Source organism: Spermophilus citellus (assembly GCF_964194105.1).
Source record: "Spermophilus citellus genome assembly, chromosome: 1".
NCBI lineage: Eukaryota > Metazoa > Chordata > Mammalia > Rodentia > Sciuridae > Spermophilus > Spermophilus citellus.
The window spans coordinates 39008946-39025634 of NC_138182.1; the positions used below are offsets into that span (position 1 = coordinate 39008946).

The following is a 16689-nucleotide window of genomic DNA, read 5'->3' on the forward strand; positions in this document are numbered from 1 at the left end:
GCGAGTGCATTACTGCTTGAGCCACATCCCCAGCCCCTGAAAATATCAGTTTTAAGTCTTAAGAAATTCACTGGTAGAAATACCAGAGAAAGGGCTGGGGTTGTGGCTCAAGTGGTAGCGCGCTCACCTGGCATGCGTGCGGCCCGGGTTCGATCCTCAGCACCACATACAAACAAAGATGTTGTGTCCACCAATAACTAAAAAATAAATAAATATTAAAAATTCAAAAAAAAAGAAATACCAGAGAAAGAGTATAAAATAAGTATTTTTAAGATCATTGAATTGTTTTAAGAAGGAATAAAAGAGGAAGAAACAAAGATACTACTAAAATAGACTAGACTAGTTGCTAAACGTGCAGAATAAAAGCCACTGAGGTTTAAAAAAGCTCATTGTATAGAAGAAATGGGATTTAAAGTTGGAAATGCAGATTACAACCTATAGACAGAAAAGGGAGAAATATGTTAATGATTACTTACCTTTCTTTTTTTTTAAGTATTTAATTTTTAGTTATAGGTGGACAACAGTGTCTTTATTTTTACTTTATGTAGTGCTGAGGATCGAACCCAGTGCCTCACGCATGCCAGGTGCACGCTCTACCTCTGAGCCACAACCTCAGCCCTGCTTTACCTTTCTTAAAAATTATTTAATTAATTTATCTATTCATTTATTTTTATGTGGTGGTAAGGATCAAACCCAGTGCTTCACAAATGCTAGGCAAGTACTCTGCCACTGAACTACAGCTATAGTCCCTGGTTACTTACTTTTTAACACAGTTGTGCCAGGTGCTTTTTAAAAATACTTACCTCATTTAATTCTCAGAACCACTTTTTGAGGTAGTTTAATATCCCACTTGGAGAGAGTACTGTCACAGAGTAAAAACAGTAGATGAAGCAACATCAGTGAAGAAAATGATGAGCTAAGTTTTGAATATCATAAGGAACTTTTGGGGATTTCTGGGGAGTAATCTGGAAGTCACTTGAGCTCAGGAGAGAGATCTGGGCTTAAAATTTTTAAGCTGCTTAAGTTCTCAAGGTTGTTGGGCTTGCTGAATACACCCAAATCTGTTTACTTACAAATAGAGTAGTTTATTTAAAGGTTGCTGACTAAAGGAAGATGTAGTTGAAGAGATGATTTAAGTCTGACACCTGACATTTTCTGTCTACCTTGGCAAATCTGTAAAGAAAAAAAATAGATTATTTGTGGCATGAGATTGAGGTAGAGGATTGGTAGATTGGGGAGTGACTGTTAAAGGTTATATATATAAGATTATGTGGTGACAAAAATATTCTAAGATTGATTGTAGTGATAGTTCTACAACTCAGTAAATATACTAAAAACCGTTGAATTATATACTTTAAATGGATGAATTGTATATTAAATGAATTATATCTCAAAGCAATTCTAACAAAAAGTATTCTTCATATGTAAATGTGTTGACCATGACCAAGAATAAACACAGTTTAGCAAAAAAAAAAAAAAAAAATTAAAAAAATTATATATTAACTTCAGATACAAGAATTTCCATATCTTTAAATGTTCACTAAATGTTTCTCGATATATATATTTTCTGTTTGTAACCTCATTGACAAGTTACACATGACTGTATGGTTCAGAATTCATCAGGAAACATCCAAATGATTTAGAGGTATTAGAAAGTACTTGATAATTGAAGCCATGGAAATATATATATAACTTAGAAGGGATTTGTAGAATGAGTAGTTGAAAGGGCCTGTGGGTTATAGACAGAACCTAGGGAAGAAAAACATGGATGGATGGAGGAGGAAGGTGAAAGGGAAAGAAAACCAGGAGTATGGTATTATGATCAGGAAGATGAGAGTGAACAAATGGTTTGAATAGAATTCCCCTTCAGCAATGTGACCTACTAAGTAAGGATTGTGTTCCACTAGTGAAAGTTGCTGATGGTTTTGGCAAGAGCAGTATTGGTGGAATTTTGGATGGAGTAGGCTAAATGAATGGAAGTAAAGTTAATACAGTGCATATTTCTTTTTAAAAAGAATTTTGGCTAAGAAGAGGTGTGTCAGAAGAAAACATAGGTTGAGGAAGGTTTTTAAAATTTATTTTTAATGTATGCTTATGATGAGAAAATAAAAGATGAAGAATTGGAGAGGAGGGGATAATTGATAAAGCAAGGTGACAATCAGTAAGAATGAATCAGTACAAAGAGCTGCCTCTTGGGACTGTCCTTTCTATAGAATAAAAGGAGACAAGGATGTTTAAGGATACAGGTTACTGAGAGAGGGATTGAGAAGATTTGGATGTTCATGATTGAATATTAAGCAGTTGCTACTCTCTGATGATTTCTCTCTCTCTTTTTTTTTAATGTTTATTTTTTAGTTGTAGTTGGACACAATATCTTTGCTTTATTCATTTATTTTTATGTGGTGCTGAGGATCAAACCCAGGGCCTTGCACGCTGTAGGTGGTCTACTGCTGAGCCACAACCCCAGCACCTCTTTTCTCAATAAATAAGACTGGTTCCTGAGAGGAAGGAGGATATGGAAAACGGGGCTTGAAAACAGTAGATTTTTTGTGCAGATTCTAATCAGGGAAGCCTAGAAAGATTTCTAAACAAAAAGCATTGAGAGTTTAATTGAGGTTAGAGATCTAGAATGGAGGTTGAGTAATTTCTTTTTTGGAGTGAGAATTAAAGCAACCCATGGTTAATATTTTGCCAGAACAACAAGGTAGAAATAGAGGGGGCAGAGGCATTGAAGTATGAGTACTGTGTAAGAAAGAAGCAAAACAGGAAGGACTTGATAGAGAGAAAATCAAGGAGTTCAGGGATTTAAGTAATCTTTGTGGAGCTAGGTCAATTTATTAAATGGCTAATTTACAGGAAATTTTACAGTGCCTTATATTGGGTCTAGAGAATTTCTCAGAGTTGTGCTGCTATGGATAGGGATTCCCCAAATTAGTGTACAGTAGTGTTCAATGGAGAGTCTAGTCATTTTGTGGAAAATATTCAGTGTTTTACAGTTTTTGAAAGAAATGTAAAACTTACAAAATTTATTCTTTTTGGAGTGATAGATTTGTAGCTGGTTCTTAATAAAAAGGATTACGATAGAATCTTGGTCGTGATGAAACTGAAACTGAATGGGGTGAGGAGTAAGGGGAAGAGCATTGGTCTGTCCCTGGTCAACCTCTTAAACTGGACTGTTTGAAGGATTGTATTGACATTACCACAGGTATTGTCAGGATTTGAACCAGAGAGAACAATAGGCATTTGGCATGTCTTCAGTGAGTGGTGACAGAAATGAGAATGGGCACAAGATGATAGGTGATCATAAAACTTTTTCATTTGGGCAGAAGCTCTATAGAGGTTGTTGAGACATTGACCCTGACATAAGTGGAATAATTAACAATGATGATGAAGATAGTTAACATTTATTGGAGGTTTTCTTTGTGCCAGGCACTGCCCTTGTTATGAATGTAATGCACTCCACTATTTTCATGTATGTAAGAAATTTAAAAATAAAAAATGCTAAACATAACTGGATTCCTTTTTTTTTTTTTAAAGAGAGAATTTTATTTATTTTTTAGTTTTTTCGGCGGACACAACATCTTTGTTTGTATGTGGTGCTGAGGATCCAACCCGGGCCACACGTATGCCAGGTGAGCGCGCTACCGCTTGAGCCATATCTCCAGCCCATAACTGGATTCCTTAATCTCAGGAATCCTTTGAAGTGAGAGATTGTCTTCAAAGAGACTCATAACAAGGGCTGCAATTGTGGCTTGGTGGTAGAGTGCTTGCCTAGCACACGCGAGGACGCAAGGCACTGGATTTGATTCTCAGCACCACATAAAAATAAACAAAATAAAGGTATTGTGGTATCCATCTATAACCAAAAAAACAAAGACCCATAACATTCCCAGAATATCATGAGGTTTACATGTTGGGGAGCAAGGATTCAAACTCAGGCTGACTCCAGAGCAGATGTTTCTAACTACTTTGCTGTGTCATCATGGGAGAGTACGTTAATGTAATTTGTCCAGCATATGTATTCTATGTGTGCTAAATAATTCACATTGTTTTAATTACCTTAAAGGAAAACTGTTCAGTAGGATTTTGATGATTTCTAAGTTGGTGGTGATTGTGTTACTATATATTTGTGTTTAATTAGAACAGTGTTCTAAGTATGTGGTTCCTAGACTAATAGCATCAACAACATCAACTGAGATCTTGTTAGAAACAGCAATTTTAATCTTGTTTCAGATCTGCTGCTTGAGAATCTTTGGGAATGGAGCCTAAAAGTTTGTTTCAACAAGCTATGCACTTCTGATTCAGGCTAAAATTTGAGAACAGTTAACCCAAAGTAGAATATGGGAAGGTGAAAGAGATTTTGAATTAGATACTAGAGAGGTGTTGAGATTGTCGAGTGTTTTGGGGGTCACACTCTGAATTGAATTCTGGTGGGGAATTATTAACCTTATTTTTTACTTTGCATGATTGCAGTTTAGTAGTTGATGCTACTAGGCAAGAGTGAAATGGAAGCAAAATGTCAGTGGATCATCGTAACTGTTGTCAGCCCAAATTACATGCTGGTTACAACATCAGCATTATTTTCTTTCCTTTAAACATTTAAAAGTAATATTTTATACACAAATAGATAACAAGTTTTGAAGCAATAATAAAACAAATATCTATGAATCCAGTATACTATTTAAGAATTAGAACATCACCAGTGCCTTGAGAAACTGATCCTATTCCTATTTTCCTTCCAGAATTAATCTACTGCCACAAGTTTATATAAATCATTGCTTTGCTTCTATAGATTTACAATACGTTTCATCCTGAAATTTCTACAGTATTAATTTTGCTTGCTTGTTTTTAAAAAAATAATATCAAAATGTTTTTTTAAAAAACTTAGCTTTGTTCACCTAACATTTCTGGATTTGTTAATATAGATGCATGTAGTTCGTTCATCCTTATTGCTGAGCAATAATTATATCTGACAGTTCATTTATTCTTTCAATGAACATTTGGGATGCTTTTATTATCTTTTAAAAATTTTTTGCTATTACAGACCAGGGACGCCAAGAAACTGCTTGTATATCTCATGGCACATATATGCAAGAGTTCCTGTAGGGTTTATACCTTGGAGTAGAGCTGTGATATCATTTGGGTATTTTTCTACTTCACTGGATTTTGCCGAATTGTTTCCCAAAAGTGGTTATACTATTAGACAGTTTACCAGTTGTTCTACATCTTTTTTTTTTTAAGAGAGAGAGTTTTTTTTAAGAGAGAGAGAGAAGAGAATTTTTAAATATTTATTTTTTTTTAGTTTTCGGCAGACACAACATCTTTCTTTGTATGTGGTACTGAGGATCGAACCCGGGTCGCACGCATGCTAGGCAAGCGCACTACCGCTTGAGCCACATCCCCAGCCCTGTTCTACGTCTTTATTACTAATTTTTGGTAATAAAGTAAATGCAAAATGGTATCTCAGTGTGGTCATAATTTGAATTTGCCTAATTAGGTTGACCCCACATTTTTATGTCAGCTATAATTTTATGATTTAAAAAATGTATTTTTGATCTTCCTACATATTTTTCTATTGTCTCTTATTGATGTGTAGGAGAACTTGATGTATTTTGGGTAGTCACTATTTGTTATTTAAATATCTTCCCAGTTTGATTGTGTGGAATCTTAAAGAATAGAAGTCCTTTGAACTTTAGATAGGGCAAAGGGGAAGGAGGGAAAGGGAGGGGGCATGGGGGTAGGAAAGATGGTAGAATGAGATAATCATTACCCTAAGTACATGTATGAAGACATGAATGGTATGACTCTACTTTGTGTACAATCAAAGACTTGAAAAATTGTGCTCTATAAGTGTAATATAAGTTGAATTGCATTCTGCTGTCATAAAATTAAAAAAAAATAGAAGTCCTTAATTTTGATGGCATTGCTCTTTTGTTTCTGCACTTTTTGTGTTCTACTTCAGAAATCTTTCTCCATTCAGGATCATAAAAATATTTTACTTTAAAAAATTAAAGTGTTGCTTTCAAAGTCTTCAATCCATCTGGAATTGATTTTTCTATATGGGTTAGGGTTAGGGTTAGAGTTAGGGTCTCCAGTTTCCTTTTCTTCTCATTATGAGTTATTGGCCCAGTACCATTTACTTAATAGTCTTTTCCCCAGTGGTTTGCAATGCCACCTCTGTCATAGCAAGTATCCACGTGTTTGGGTTTTAGGTTTGTTTAGAGGTCTTTCTTATTGGTGAATTTATTTTCTACTTTTAGATATATATTTGTTATATACCCTTAAAAGTAAAGGATTTTTATTATAGATAGAATTTAACAGTAGTAACTCCATTAAATGTCTAGTGTTCACATTTCCCCAGTTGTGTTCTATCTATAAAGCTTGTGTGTATATAAAACCTATAGATTTTGTTTAGATCAGTTGCTAATTAATGTCTATTTGTTGTGACTAATTGATATCTTAAACCTCTGTTCATATATAGATTTCTTCTTTGTTTCTCAAACTGCCTGTTCGTCCTTTTTGCCTTGTTGCTTTTGTTTTAAGAGAAACAGAGTTATGGTAGATTTTGCTGATGCCAGTGTTGTTTAGTATGTCTCTTTGTTCCCATGTTTCCTAAAAAATGGTTATTAGATATAGAAAGCCTGTTCTGATTTATTTATTCACTAATTTAAATATAATTTTTATATAATTCAGTCATTTAAAGTATATAACTGAATGATTTTTAGTATATTTGTAGAAATGTGGAACCATTTTCTGTCTATAGATTTGCCTATTCTGGACATTCACAGAGATGAAATCATATAATATGGGATCTGTTTGACTGTTTTTTTTTTCACATGGCCTGTATTCAAGGTTCTTGCATGTTACTAGTATGGGTGAACACTTCATTCCTTTTTGTTGCTAAATATTTTACTCTGTGGATATACTATTCCGTATCTGTCCTTGTCAATTGATGGACATTTTTGGGTTGTTTTCACCTTTTGGCTATTGTTGCTGTGTTGCTGTGAACATTTGTGTGTATGTTTTTGAACAGATATAGGTTTTTATTTCTTGTAGATGTATACCTAAGGGTAGAATTGCTGTATTATGGTAACTCAGTGTTTAACTTTTGAAGAACTGTCAGATTGTTTTCCAGAATATCTATACCAATCCCATCATCTGAGGGTTTTAACGCCACCCCTCCACCCCCCGCACAGATCCTTTTAGTATTTATTGTTTCTAAGGCCTTAGTCATATCACCTTTTTGGTTTCCAACATTGGTAAATTTATGTCCTCTTTCTGTTTCTTTTTGTCTTGTGTCAGTTTTACTGATTTTTTTGGTTGGGGGTGGGTCCTAGGAGTTGAACTCGGGCACCTGGCCACTGAGCCACATCCCCAGCCCTATTTTGTACTTTATTTAGAGATAGGGTCTCAGTGAGTTTTTTAGTGCCTCATTTTTTGCTGAGGCTGGCTTTGAACTCTCAATTCTCCTTCCTCAGCCTCCCGAGCTGCTGGGATTAACAGGTGTGCGCTACTGTGTCCAGCTGATTGTGTGTCTCCCCCCACCCACCCCCAGAGAGACAGATCTTTGTTTCATTATTTTTTCCCCTTTCCTGTTTAAAATTCCATCAATTTCTGTTCTTTATTACTTCCTTCTTCTTGCTTTTTAATTCTGGTTTTAGAGCATGTCAAAATATCAGTTAACCTCTTTCAATCTATTTTCTTCAATTATTTTTTTAGTCGTAGATGGACACAATATATTTATTTATTTTTATGTGGTGCTAAGAATCAAAACCAGTGCCTCATGCATGCAAGGCAAGTATCTACCACTGAACTACTGCCCCAGCCCCTTTCAATCTATTTTTGTCTTTATATCTAAAGGAGTCACTTGTAAGTGGTATGTAGTTAGATCAGTTTTAAAATCAGTTCTTCCAATCTTTAGCTTTGATTGGAAGATTAAATAGTGGCAAATTGAATCTGGCAGTGTAATAAAAAGATTAACAGACTGTAAGCATATAGTTTTTATTTTAGAAGTGTAAGGAAAATATGTATAATAAAAGAATCTAGTGTATCAGTATGTTAGAAGGGGGTTATATAATCATTTTAGTGGTTTCTGTTTAAGACATACAAGATAGAGGCTCTTAATAAATTTGGAAGGATACTACTTCATTTTGGTACAAAATATCTGTCTAAAACTTATTTTCATTTTCATGTGTTTTTAAAGTTAAGGCAATATGTTACTTTTTAAAAGCATGAATAGTTAAGAGAGAGAATTGAACAGCACTGACTGTTGGGGTGAGAGGTAGGGGCACAATAGAATTCATTGGTTGCAAGCATCAAAAACCAGCTCTGAATAATGACATAAGCAAAACCATCATTTATTAATGTGAGGTAGCTCATAGAATAAGAATTGGGGAGTAGAGAAAGCCAAGGATATAGCATTATTCACTCACATCCAGGTCCAGATTTTTTCTTTGGAATTTAATGGCCCTTTTTGTCTCCCTTGCCTACTTTGCTTCGGATTCAAGAGTTATTGGGGAGTTTTGTTGGTATTTTGGTGTCTCTCATCCTGATTTAGCTAGGAGAAAGTAAGGTACTTTAGGTTTCATGAAGACAGAACATACTGGGGAGAAAGAATATGGTTCTCCAAAGAAAACTTCATGCAGTTAGAACAAGAGAATCGATACTAGCTACCAAGCCCCCAAATTCCATCTTACACAGAATTCAAAAATAGATATTGAGTAAAACTGAGAGTTTTGGATTTTTATGTAATTTTAGTTCGTCATTTAAAAAATAACAATGGTTAGTTCTTAATTGTTTATTTTTTTAGTTGTTGTGGAACTTTGTTTTATTTATTTATATGTGGTGCTGAGAATTGAACCCAGTGCTTCACATGTGGTAGGCAAGTACTCTACCACTGAGCTACAATCCCAGCCCCAGTTAGTTCTCAATTCTTAAGATTAAATTGCTTCTAAAAAATTTAAATCTCAAACACCTGAGACCATACCAGCAGTATCAATATTTTGGGACTTAAGTAATCTTTATTTTTCTTTTTAGACCATGAGAAGACACAGAAATGAGGTGACAGTTGAACTGCGGAAGGTAAGAGAAATATGCCTTTAAAGAAAACAAGTTAAATGATCTTTCTGATGTTAGAATTCTGTTTAACTTGAATAATGAAAATACTGTTTCAAATTAGTGGTCATCCCTAAATAAAAACAGCATAAAAACACATCATTAATTTGCAGTGGTATATACTCACAATATCTTCTGTTTATCAAGTGCACTAGGTACTGTGGGTAGTACTTTATCATCATTGAAATTTTCAAAGATCTGATGAAGTTGAATACTTTTCCTTCATATCCTCTTTCTCTGGGCTAGTACTACTAGCTAGGATTCCTCTCCCCTTTCCCATATAAAACTTCCACATACTTGCTAGAGATATTTTAGAAAAATAGAAGTAGGAAAAACCTTGTATCTTACCAGTCAAATGCAACTGCTGTTAAAATACTCTCTTCCATTATTTTAAGAGTTACTGTCATCAAATTTTCCTGCTTAACCCACTTTATTTAAAGCAAATATTTAAATTGCCAATCAAGAAGATATGCATAATGAATTCCCTCTAGATACATGTACTTTCTAAGAATAAATTCGAAATTTATTTCAGACCCTGATGTTAGTCTTAGATTAGATTCTTGTCCTGATCTAATTTACTTCTAAAATTCTTTCCTATATTAAATTACCATCTTGGAACTTTCAGTTTTAAATAAAAGAAATGTCTTAATTCTGAAAGTATGTACCCTTTCAGAATCTCTAGAACCTTTTTTAAAATTTATTTATTTTTTATTTTTTCTTTAGACCCTTTAAAATCTCTAAAACTTTAAAAAGTAACAGTACCGTTTGCCAGATGAATCCATTGATGAGGTTAGAACCCTCTATAATTTCGTTAGCTCCCAAAGGCCCCAACTCTGAAAACTGTTGCATTGGGGACATTTCAGGTACAAACCATAATACAGGGCTGGGGATGTGGCTCAAGTGGTAGCGCGCTCGCCTGGCATGCGTGCGGCCCGGGTTCGATTCTCAGCACCACATACAAAGATGTTGTGCCCGCTGAAAACTAAAAAATAAAGATTAAAAAATTCTCTCTCAAAAAAAAAAAAAAAAACCCATAATATAGGCTGAGGTTTTTAAAATTGGAAATTCAAAGGATTTTGTCTGAATAAAAATTTATTTTAACATAACTTAAAATATGAAGAATAAATTAGCTCCCCCCCTCCAGATATTGACATACTCAAGTTTTGAAGTTTTGCCCAACATCAACATTTTGCTCATTGGTATAGTATATAGTTTCTGAATTCCATTCTTCTATACTCCTTCCCACTTATTTTATTAAATTTGAAAGTACTTGCTAATTGCAGTATCCTGTTAAAAACTTCTCTTTCCCCCTATCCCTTCCACTCCTCCAGCCCCTGCTACTCACTGCCCTCTTCTGACTTGAACCCAGGGGTACTGTACCACTAGGCTACATACCTAGTCTTTTTTTTTTCTAAATTTTTATTTAATATTTAAAAAAAAATTATTCAGGGTTTTGCTAAAGTTTGCTGAAGCTGACCTTGAACTTGGGATCCTCTTGCCTCATCCTCCTGAGTCACTTGAGATTGCAGACATTGCAGGCGTTCACAACTATGCCCTGCCCAGCTAACTTATTAATTTTTATATGGACATAATAGTGGGTATCTATATGTGAAAGGATGAAATTAGACCCTTACCTCATATAATATACAAAAATCAGTTCAAAATGGGGTAAAGATTTAAACGAAAGACCTGAACCTTTGACATTACTAGAAGAAAACCAGGGAAGAGCTCCATGACATTGGTTTGGGCAGTTTTTCCCTGGATATAACCCCCCCCCCCAAACAAAAAAAAAAACCACACAGGAAATGAAAGCAAAAGTAAATGAGATTACATCAGACTTAAAAGCTACCCAGCAAAGGAAGTAATCAACAGCGTGAAGAGACAATATGAAATGGAAGGAAATATTCCTAAGCCATACATCTGATAAAGGGTTAAAATCCAAAATATAAAGAACTCAGTTCAATAGCAAGAAACCAAATTATCTGACCAAAATCTGGACAAAGGTCCTGGATAAACATATCTTAAAATGAAAACAAAAACCAAAATTAAACAAAAAGCATACAGATGGCCACAGGTATATAGAAATTCAAGACTACAATCAAGTACCACCTCATACCTGATAGTGTTGGTGAGGATATGAAGAAAAGGGCACCCTTACACATGGTTAAGAATATAAATGAAGAACAGTCTTTATGGAAAACAGGATGATCTATCAGTACCACTGCTGGGAATATGTATTTCCCATGGAAAAAGCAAAGGAAGTGAAATCAATGTGTCAAAGGAGGTACCTGTACACTCATGTTCATTGCAGGATTATTCACAATAGCTTAGATATGGGATCAACCTAAGCATTCATCAACAGATGGATGAATGGACAAAATGTGGTATACATGCACAACTCAGCCATTTAAAAAGAAGGAAAGCCTGTCATTTTCAACAACATAGGTCAATCTGGAGGCCATTCATTATATTAAGTGAAATGTGCCAGACACAGAAAGATAAATGATTTTACTTATTTGTGGAATCTAAAATAATTGAACTCATAGAAGTATAGAATAGAATGACGGTTACCAAGGATTATAGGGGCATGGGGTGAAATGTTGGCTAAAGGATATGAATTGCCAGTTAGATAGGAGAAATAAGTCCAAGAGATCTATTGTCAGATAATGTTGGCTATATTTAATATGTCCTTAAAAATTCTGCTGAGATTTTAAGCATTTTCACCTTAAAAAATAAGCTTGCCAAAAGACAAGGAGTTTGTGTCAGAGTGTAAATCAATGGTGAAAATAAGCTTATAACAAATAGTTTGAAGACTACCAGCCAATCAGAGGGCCACATTTTGAATAACACTGATAATGATAAAAATTGAGAATGAGATCTAGTCTACTAATATATGTACTATTTACCTGACCTCTGACTCTTTCTGTATGAGTTCTTATTTTCTTTTACCTCTTTGTTCCCTTCCTTTCCTATTTAGTTAGCTAGGCTTTTATGCCTCAACACTTCCACAGATGTCTGCAGTCCTGTTCATATCACATTGTAGACAGAGTTACGTAGGAATTGGTAACTTACCTTAAGTCACAGGCTGATAAGTGGCAATTCTCTTAACCATTATGCTACAATGCTCAGTGTAAATGTTTACTGAGTGAATAGTTATTTATATGTTGACTGTCAGTCCAAAACCTGTTATTGGTATTTTCAACTTTGGCACATTATGTTAAACTTAAGGTAATTTTCTTTTCAGTCAGACTGTTAGTACTAAAGATGAGACACATTGATCTTACTTTAAAAAACCACTGAAGTATCTCATTTGGCTAATCAGATCCAGTACTTATTTTAGTTGTATGACTTTTTAGTAAAGTATCTCTTTTTAAAAATAAATTCTGCATATTAACAGATTAGAGGAGAAAAATCATACAGTCATTAGTGGAAGAAAAGCATTTGACAAAATCCAGTACTTGTTTGTCATAAAAATCACTCTGCTTTTTAGGAGTGGGAAGAATTACATTATCTTGATAATGAGCACTGTGAGTGTGTCTTAATGATGAAAGACTGAATGCTTTCCCATAAGATTTGGAAACAAGGCAGGCATTCTCAACTGCTGTTATTCAATATAGAGCTGGAGGTTCTAGACAGTATCTTAAGTCAAGAAAAACAAATTTTAAAAAGGCAGATAGTTTGAAAAAGAAGAAATGAAATGGCCCCTATTTGCAGATGACATGAGTATCAATATAGAATATCCCAAGAGGGGGCTGGGTTGTAACTTAGTGATAGAGTGCTTGCCTCGCACATGTGAGGCACTGGGTTCAATTCCCAGCACTACATAAAACTAAACAAATAAAATAAAGGTATTATGTCCATCTACAACTAAAAATATTTTTTAAAAAATCTCAAGAAATCTATGAAAAAGCTCCTAAAATCTAATAAGAGTTTAGCAAGGTTACAGAACAAAGAAACACACACAAAGCCAATCATTTATAAGTAATAACTAAAAATTTAAAATATAATACCATTTATAGTCATTCCAAAGAAGAAAAAAATACTTTTGTATACATTAACACAATGTATGGGATTTGTATACTGACTACAAAATGCTAATGAAAGAAATCAAACCAGACTTAATGTAAATGTAGAGAAATTTACCACATTTATGAATTGAAAGCCCCAACATAGTAAAGATATCAGTTATTGCTAAACTGATTTACTGGTGTAATGCATTATCTATGAAATCTATTTTGTAGAAATAGACAAGGTGGAAAGGCATACTCTCTAGAATAGCTAAAACAGTGTTGACAAAGAAAAATAAAATAGAAAGAAATGCTTCACCCAGTATGAAAGCTTAAAGTGTATCAATGCAGTAATCAATACTGTATTGTACTGAAAGAAGAATGGGTACATAGATCAATGCAATAGCAGATAGAATCTGGAAATGGGCTCAACTAATTTTGGGCAAAGGTACAAAACCAAATCACTGGAGAAAGGATGACCTTTTCAATAAATGATTTTACAACAGTTGAATGTCCATAGGCCAAAATAATACCTCAACATATAAATCGCACATTTTTCTTTGAGTGTGAATGAAATGAATCATAATTTTATGTGTGAAGCACAAAACTATAAAACTTTTTTTGTTTTTTGGTATGGGGATTGAACTCGGTCACTTAGCCATGAGCCACATCCTCAGCCCTATTTTGTATTTTATTTAGAGATAGGGTCTCGATGAGTTGCTTAGCATCTCACTTTTTGCTGAGGCTGGCTTTGAACTTGTGATCCTCCTGTCTCAGCCTCCCAAGCTGCTGGGATTATAGGCATGCACCACCACACCCAGCAAAACTATAAAACTGAGGGGAAAAAAACATGGGAGAAAGCCAGGCATGGTGGCGCACACCTGTAATCCTAGTGACTCAGGAAGTTGATTTAGGAAGAGCGCAAGTTCAGAGCCAGCCTCAGCAACTTGGCGAGATCCTGTCTCAAAAAAAAAAAAAAAAACAACAAAAAGTGCTAGGGAAGTTGAAGTTGCTGGATGGTTAAGAGCCCCTCGGTTCAACCTCTGCTGCCACAACCGAACCAAATAAAATAAATGTGGGAGAAATCTTCAGGATCGAGGGTCACGTAGAGTGTTTAGACTTCACCATTGAAGCATTATCCATAAAAGTCCAGATTGATAAATTGGACCTTAGTGAATTAAAAATTTTATGCTGAGAAAGCTCATGTGAAGAAGATGAAAAGATAAGCTAGTAATTGGGGGGAAAAAACTTGCAAACCACATATGCAATAAAGGACTAGTATCCAGCATATTTAATGAACTCTCAAAACTCCGTAGTAAGGCTGGGGATATAGCTTGGTTGGTAATCAGCTTGCCTTGCATGAACAAGACCCTGGGTTCAATCCCCAGTACCACCAAAAACAACAACAACAACAACAACAAAGTGAAAAAAGCACAACCAATTGGATAATAGGCAAATTTGAAGAGTCATTTCATTTAAAGGAATATGCAACTGGCACATAAGCTCCTGAAAAGATGTTTATTATTATTAGCCATCAGGAAAATAGAAATTAAAAGTAAAGCTACAAATCTACTATAACAATTAAAATAAAAGCTAGGGATAACGATCAAACACCGGTGAGATATGAAGAGACTGGATTATTAATTTGTTGCTGATGGAAATGTGAAATGGTACTATTACTCTAGAAGGCCATTCAGCAGATTTTTTTTTAAATCTAAACATGAAACTTCTGTGACCTAGCACTCACACTCCTGGGCATTTCTTCCAAAGAAATGAAAACTTACGCTCATATAAAATTTGTACATGGGGGCGCTGGGGTTGTGGCTTTATGGTAGAGCGCTCATCTAGCACGTGCCGGATCATAGGTTTGATCCTCAGCACCACATAAATAAATAAAGGTATTGTGTCCAACTACAACTAAAAAAAAAAAGAAAAAGAAAAAACCCCCAAAAACTTGTACATGGATATTTATAGCAGCTTTATTTGTAATAGCCAAAATTTAGAAAAAAAGCAAGTGAGCTTTAATGAGCAAATTGTTAAACTGTGATGAGGATTGAACCCAGTGCCTCACATGTGCAAGGCAAGCGCTTTGCCACTGAGCCACAATCCCAGCCCCCACAATTAAATGATTCTGCAAACTGGGCTTGATGGTACATAACTGTAATTTCAGCAATTTTAGCAGGACCCTGTCTCAAAAAGGGCTGGGGATGTACTTGAGTGGTAAAGCACCCCTGGGTTCAGTCTCTAGTACAAAAACAGACAACAACAAGAAGAAAAAACTTATGGGTGGAAGGAATATTTTTGTAACCAGCCAGCAATAATGTCATTTCACAGGTGTTAATATTAAGTGGACAGTCTGTCTTGTGAGCATTTTACTTACCTTTCTGTAAGCAGTTAGATGGAACTGCAGTTATGCTTCTTCTTAAAAAAAAGTCAAATACATTTAAGAAAACAGTCTCTGAAGCCATTATATGGGTTCGAGTCTTTTATTTTTATATTCTTTTAGTTGTTGATAAACCTTTATGTTATTCATTTATTTATATGTGGTGCTGAGAATCAAACCCAGTGCCTTACACATATGAGTCAAGTACTCTAATAGTAAGTCTCAACTCCAGTCTCTGGGTTCAAGCCCTTTTTTTGTATGTGATGCTTAGGATCAAATGCAGTGCCTCACATATGCTAGGCAAGTGCTCTAACGCTGAGTTACAACCCCAGGGTTCAAGTCTTAACTCTGATATTTCCCATTTATGTAATTTAATTTAACCAGGTTTCTTATGTCCCCTTTTAGTCATCTGCAAGAATAAGGATTTTGGCTTTAGGGGAACTAAAACTAAGGATTTAAGGCGAGGGTTATTCCTATATAAAAGCAGATTTATTACTTATTTCAGGTTTTAGTGAAACTGGTAAGTAAAATTATTTGTCCTTTTTAAGGTATTTGAGTACTGGGGATTGAATCCAGCGATGCTTTGCCACTGAGCTTCATCTTCAGTCCTTTCTGTGTTTTAGTTTGAGACAGGGTCTCTCTAAATTGAGTCTGGCCTCAAATTTATATCCTCCAGCCTTAGCCTCCTGAGTTACTGGGATTACAGGCATCTGCCACCATGCCTGATTCCTTTTAAGATTTATATGAAGTGACTGCTATCTTGTTTCACAAATTTAAGTATAGAATTGCAGGCTACTTTTTCAAGATGGAAAGAGAAATTTGGGAATGAAAAAGAAGTACTTTATCTGTAAATTAATAAACATACAGAACTTATTAACTGAGTATTGGGAGTATTAGGTTAAGACATAGAAATTTCTATCTAATCTTTTTTGACCTATTAAGTGGCAATTTCTTGTGTTTTAATATAGTAGAAAATAAAATCTGAAAAGAATTAGATAAGTATAGTACATGGTTAATAGATTTATAATTAATTTTTAAAGGAACTCAAAAAATGATCTAACTTATGTGGGTGTTTGAGAATAGGTGGGTGATGAAATTGAGCTAGTACACATACCCCATGAACTCCCCTACACATGACAAAGAAAGGACTATTTTTTATGGGTGCAAAATATATTGTAATACAAC

General features: G+C 34.8%; 1 protein-coding gene across 1 annotated transcript in view; it reads left to right on the top strand.

Annotated features, from left to right (window-relative positions):
- The window catches only part of KPNA3 (karyopherin subunit alpha 3), a 78720-nt gene that overhangs the window by 32512 nt on the left and 29519 nt on the right, over positions 1-16689 (top strand). Inside the window, exon 2 of the mRNA XM_081291329.1 lies at positions 9037-9081. Coding sequence (XP_081147455.1) covers positions 9037-9081 — 45 coding nt within the window. The remainder of the gene's footprint in view (positions 1-9036; positions 9082-16689) is intronic.